Source organism: Sparus aurata, chromosome 5 (genome assembly GCF_900880675.1).
Source record: "Sparus aurata chromosome 5, fSpaAur1.1, whole genome shotgun sequence".
Taxonomy (NCBI): domain Eukaryota; kingdom Metazoa; phylum Chordata; class Actinopteri; order Spariformes; family Sparidae; genus Sparus; species Sparus aurata.
The window spans coordinates 36,423,836-36,429,835 of NC_044191.1; the positions used below are offsets into that span (position 1 = coordinate 36,423,836).

The window sequence follows — 6,000 nt, forward strand, 5'->3', positions numbered from 1 at the left end:
GTGGTTTACGTCATTTCAACCAGAGAATTCATTGAGTGTCCCAGGTTGTTTAGCTCAGTCGGTAGAGTAGGAGTTCTGTGTGCAGAAGATCTACTTTTATCCTGAGTTCGAATCCCTGCAGGAGAAACTCAACTGCATCTTATTTACTGTAACTTCTCTTGTCAAAAGTTAAGATAAAAATTAATAGAACAAACACAGAGAAACACTTGTTAACAGGATACACAAAAAGCTACTTTTTTTATTGATATTTAATTTCTCTGGTCTTCATTTGTTATTAATCAAGTTACATTACTTTAATATTGTAATTGGGTGCATTCAGGTAATTTGGACACCTCAGCTCAAGTGTTATTGATTTCTGTTCTGTACCTTTACCATAAAATCAGTTAAATTAAATTTGAATGATGACTTCATGTGGATGATGTCACAGAAAGGGGCGGGGCACTAGTACATATGTAAGAATCTATTTCTTACCTTTTTATTATGTATTGTTCATTTTGTACTTTTATTCATGTTTATTGATTAGGCTGTTGTGACACGCAGATATCCCCGTTTGCAGGACCAATAAAGGAATTCTGATTCTGATTCTGATTCTGAGTCAATCACACTCATGGGAACTGCATGAGGAAGTCAGTGACGTGATATTCTGATCAGTCATAAATAAGAAAATGTTTCTAATATCTTATCATGTTATGTTTGTTGTGGAGCTGTTGAAAAAACAGAACAATTCTGGGAAAAACGGGACAGGTGACGTCTCTAGTGACATCATCACCTGACTAAACACTGAATATCAGCAGCTCACAGAACTGAACCAGAACCAGCTCCCCTCTCACAGAACTGCAGTTGTCAGTATGAGCAGATTTATTGTGATGTTCATCTTGTTCAGAACCTTTTCTGACCCAGTTGGCTCCATGTTGGTTCTGGTGCTGTGTTGTTGAGAGGATGTAGTTCACTGAGCTTCAACACTACACGAGATTTGCTGATGTGTCTGTAATGTCTGCTGAGTGGAGAGAGAAGAAGAGGAAGAGTATATCCGATGTGAATCACTGATGGTGATGATGTCATATTTTCGGTAATGCTAACCAGCTAGCATGGATCTGCTATCGAATCTTTATCTAATCTACACAGATTTATGTCACAAACTCAGTTTGTTTTTTCAAGCAAAACCTCTTAATATTCTCATATTTCAGCTGTTTCAGTTTGAAATTCACAGTTTTCTTTGTTCCATACGAGAGAAGTCGCTGGTCGGCCATCTTGTCTCTCAGCGTTCTGTCTCTCTGCATTTTGTTCTGATTAATCTGGGAAATAATAATCAGACTAAAGAAAACCATTAGTTGTGTCCTGCTCGTGAACTGTAGCTAAATTAATTAATTTGAACGGTTATTGATTTAATATCTGCAGTGACTGAGAACAATCATCTTCAGTTTCAAAATGATAAAACTGCAGATGTATTTTTATATATTTATAACGCAGGTCGTCGTCTTATCGCACAAACAACTGAGTCATTAACTGTCGGCCAAGATATTTAAATCAGGAGTTTGAGGTTCTTCCTGTTGACATGGATCACCTGCACGTGTTCAGCTCTCAATCTGGTTGTTAATATAATTTAACAAAAGTTTTTGTCTTTACATGAAATATGAAATTGCTGGGAATAATTTGATCCACTGTTAAAATCAAATACTAAAGGACACATTTGACAGAAGAAGCAGACTACCAGTTCCATGAAGACGACTTCAGAGAAGAAAGTACTTATATAAATGAATAAAAATGAGCCGATGCAAACAGTCTGAAGAGCCTGGTGCTTTATTGTCTTGATTCTGACATGAACAGCATGAGTGAGAAGCAAAGAATGAAAAACAAAAGATTTCTGATACAGAAAATACTGCTGACGTATTTTATGGAATTAAAATGAAAAACACAAAACCTGGAACATCGAACAGAAACGTTTGTTCCTCAGAAACAGCACAAAGGTTTAATGTTTGGTCTGACAAGAGTTTAAAGATTTGGGCTCTGTGGAATAAAAATATCAGAAGAGAAAAGCAAGAACACAAAAATAACAATAAACGCTGTCCGGAGATGTGTTGAAGTCATCTGGCAAATATACAAAAGTACACAGACGCTGCATCGATAAATCAAAACCATCACGCATAAAATTCTAAATATTAAAACAAAAAACTGCCTGAAATGAATCCAACATTTGAAGAATCACTCTGGACACCGCGACTGGTTTAACTGGGGAATGTATTTAAACTTTAACAGTCAGAAAATAACACGAGATTCTGCTCGGTAACAAAAAGAACTTGTAACCGTGAATTGATTTTAAAGCTGCGACAACACGACCTCAGTGTGATTCCCACAGAACCGGTTCTGATATTTGATACATTTGAACTGATTAACACTGAAAATCTAAATGAAATCAGTCGTTGAGACAAACTGAAGAAAAACAAGTTCGGCCCAGTTTTAAATTCAAAGACGATAAAAATGAGTTTTATAATAATGAAGTTTTGTTACGAACTTCTTGTGTTGGTTTGATTTGTAACTCATTAAATCCCTGTATGATGATCAGATGCATAATTTAATATGCAAAACTTCAATAATGACACCGGACCATGAAATACCATAACTTTACTGTGGCTTCAGTTTTGACATTTTAAATTTGGGAATAATTGTGTTTTCTGTCCAAACCGTCTCTGTTACCGTCTCATTCACAGATCAACACATTCTAACTCTGAACTGAACGATATTTTAAAGACACGCTGCGTCCAACAAACTCAAACTTTACACCTGAAGTCGCTGATGAACGTCTGTTGGACTCAAGTTTGGAAAAGAAGAAAAATACAGTTGAAATTTGTTTGTTTGAAAAAATGGAATTAACAGATTGATCATGAATGAAACAATCTCAAGGTTTTAATGTGAGCATCAGTGCAGAAATCTCATATGAAACCTGATCTGTGGATTACTGACGGAGCAGAGCGACAGGTGAAGCTGTTCTTTAACCGTCTCAGATTAGTTTCTGCGTCAGCGTGAAACAGCAGGACGTTCTGAGAAATCAGTGAATAACAACCTGAAAACCAACAGAAAAAAGAAATCGGGACATTCCCAAACGTTTTACAGGTTTTCATTTCAAAGAGTGAAGAAAATGTTAAATTCCCAGGTGGTTGCCGTGACAACAGATGAAATTCTCGGACTTGCTCAGATCCTGGCAGGCGGGCTCACCTCCGGTACCGGGTCCGTCTGAAAGGAAGTCAAAAGTCTGAAAGCAAAGAAACGATCCAGAGGACGAAGACGTCGGTTCGGGTTTGCATCGTTCTTACGTTTTGTTTACACGCTGCGTTCGTCCACGAGACTTAAAATCCTCTGAGTAGATCCGGAAAGATCCAGATCTCGTCCTTTCCTGAATGTTTGTCACAGTTCTGATCAAACACGAGTGAATCTTTGTGCTGACGGACGTTTATCAAATGAAAGAAGACGAGATTCATCCGTCCACTCGTCAAACAAAGCTGAGGAAACCTGAAGATCTGGACCGCTAACACTGCTGATGGCTCCAGTCTTTGGATGATGCACGATTAGTTTTATTTTTTCTCTCTCCTGATATGAAATGCGGGTCGGGTCGGTCCGTTCGCCCTCATTTTAAACCTCGTTCAGAGCCGCTCACAGTGTTCACAAGAGAAGTCTCTCTAGATTGTCCGTCATGTTGCCTTTGACATCATCATCATCATCATCACGAGTCCACGGCTGTGGTCTCAGAGTCCGGTCTAGATGTGGTTCAGTTCTGCTGAAGTGTGCAGCATCAGCAGTTTGTGATTAAAGGAGGAGTCCGTCCTTTTGACCCTCAGCTGAGCTCCTCGTGTCCTGCTGAAGTCCAGAGCAGCTCGGACAGTTTGACCCTTCAGTACCTCGTTATCACACACAGGAAGCTGAAACTAAAGGAGGAGCGAGTCGGTCGGCCCGGTGAGGTCGTGATCACATGGGACGCGGTTCTGAACGAGCCTGAAGTGTTCATGATCATTAACCTGAATGAGTGTTAGAATCACAGTCTGACTGGAACATTTAAGAACATTTAAGACATTGTTTTTGTGGATTGTGTCTTCAGGTTTTGGACCGAGCAGAGCTGAGAAACTTGTAGAGCAGAACATCCAAACAAGTTGATTCAGTGTCTTTAACCACGTCTGCTGGAGAGCCAGAGAGTTACAGACGAATAAATAAGTTAGAGTGGTTTAAAATTAACATTTTTATGACACCAAACTGAAACTACAGCGAGGATTCAAACCTGGAGCTCCATGAGCTTTATGATAGATCATGATGTGCTCATCCAGCTGTGGCAGCCTGATGAAGGTAAACCTAAAACATAATGGATAATAAAGCTCAATATAGCTCCAGGTTTGAATAACTTCTTTATTCGTCTGTAACTGAAGCTGGATGTCACAAACTCTGGTTCTGGTTCTGGTTCTCCAGCAGACGTCTTTGAGATGTTGGGCTCAGTTTCAGACGACAGGCAGCTGTTGGTTAAAAAAAGGTTCCATGTGTTCCCGACCTCGACAGATTAATGACAACGTGTGTTGATGCTCGTACGGAAGCCCTGATGGACAAATCAAGAGACATTTTTTTTCTTTACCAGGTGATCAATTTTCTGTCTGATAGGAATTCATGAGTTTCAAATGTAGTCCTACACCTGCCATGTTGGGGACCAACACAGTTGAGTTGTGTTTCTGATTAATTAGTTTGAAACACCTGTGGGTCCCCAACATGGCAGGTGTGGACTACATTTGAAACTCATGGATCCTTTCCTCTGCTGTGGTTCTGACACCAGACGTTCCTCATAACTTTATATTTTTTTGCTTCTGAAAACATTTGAAAGCTTTTATGTGAAACTTTTTGTGAAAAACAATTATATCAGGTGTGAAATCAATGCAAAAAATGAACCTTACAAAAGAAGAAACATTTTTTACTGCGAAATATTTTATTTTATAAGGTTCATTTTTCTAAATGTTTTGACTCGCAGCTGAAGGAAACCAGATATTAACTGAAAATGTTTCCGGCCTGTTCTGAGGTGAAACATCAGGAGAGGAAACTCTTCAGACTCGGATCACCAGAACAACAGCGTGTCCTCACTGGCCCCTCGGGGCTTCCGTACGTTCAGCACCAAACCAGCTCACTGATATATTAATGTGAACGTCTGCGGGTCACTGACGTCTCCGTCTTTTATTACGCTGCTTGTTTTTCTCACAGGAAGTTGATTCAAAGCTCCATGGGATGCCTTTCACAGTAAATGTTTTATTTTCTGCACTCCTACAGGAAGTGATGAAGAACTCCGGTGAACATAAAGCTTCATCTTCAGTGTTCTGGATTGTTGATCAGCAGCACCACGACTGATTATCGTCTTTGAAACAGACTCCTGACGTCTGAGCGATCACCGGGCCACGTGGTCAGGTTCTGAAGTGTTAATCTCCTCCACCGTGGTTCTGTGACACGTGTAGACCAGCCGCTTCTGTTCCGAGTGTGTAAACGAGGTCTGCAGCCGGTCTACGATGACGGTGTGGATCAGGAGGAACCGGCGGGTCACCGTCTCTGCTGGCTGTAGACGGGGAAGGCCAGCGTGACGTTGAGCGAGTCGTTGTGTTGGACCAGCGAGGTGTGCTGGTAGTGAAGAACCAGCTCCTTCAGGGAGCCGTACAGGTTGTAGGGCTCGGCGAACCCGAAGCCGGTGCTGGTCTTGTTGATGACGCAGTGTTTCACCTCGCCATCCACCCTGAGAGAGAGACAGAGACAGATCAGATTAGACCCAGAACAGAAGGTCCAGACACGGTTACATCACAGGTACTGAACAGGTGACTTACACCACGGAGCAGGCGTAGCAGCCCGGCTTGCTGCTGTCTCGGACCAGGAAGGTTCCGTCTCTCTTCCCGCGGAGCAGAGACTCGGCCTGAAGGCGGTTGATGTTTCCCAGCCGCCACAGACGCTCGTCGTGGTGAGGAAGGTCCTCCTCATCCTCCACCATGCTGT

The 6,000-nt window shown here is 41.4% G+C and overlaps 2 protein-coding genes across 4 annotated transcripts in view; one reads left to right on the forward strand and one right to left on the reverse strand.

Moving 5' to 3' along the window:
- The window catches only part of LOC115581335 (GTPase IMAP family member 8-like), a 451,552-nt gene that overhangs the window by 213,900 nt on the left and 231,652 nt on the right, over window positions 1-6,000 (forward strand). The window lies entirely within an intron of this gene.
- The window catches only part of LOC115581341 (phosphatidylinositol 3-kinase regulatory subunit alpha-like), a 29,478-nt gene continuing 25,255 nt past the window's right edge, over window positions 1,778-6,000 (reverse strand). For both annotated transcript variants that reach the window (XM_030416361.1, XM_030416362.1), the window contains 2 exons: window positions 5,835-6,000; window positions 1,778-5,746 (listed from right to left, as the gene is read on the reverse strand). The exon at window positions 5,835-6,000 is cut by the window's right edge and continues 5 nt beyond it. In XM_030416361.1, the coding sequence (XP_030272221.1) occupies window positions 5,557-5,746; window positions 5,835-6,000 (356 nt within the window). In that variant the 3' untranslated portion in view covers window positions 1,778-5,556. The remainder of the gene's footprint in view (window positions 5,747-5,834) is intronic.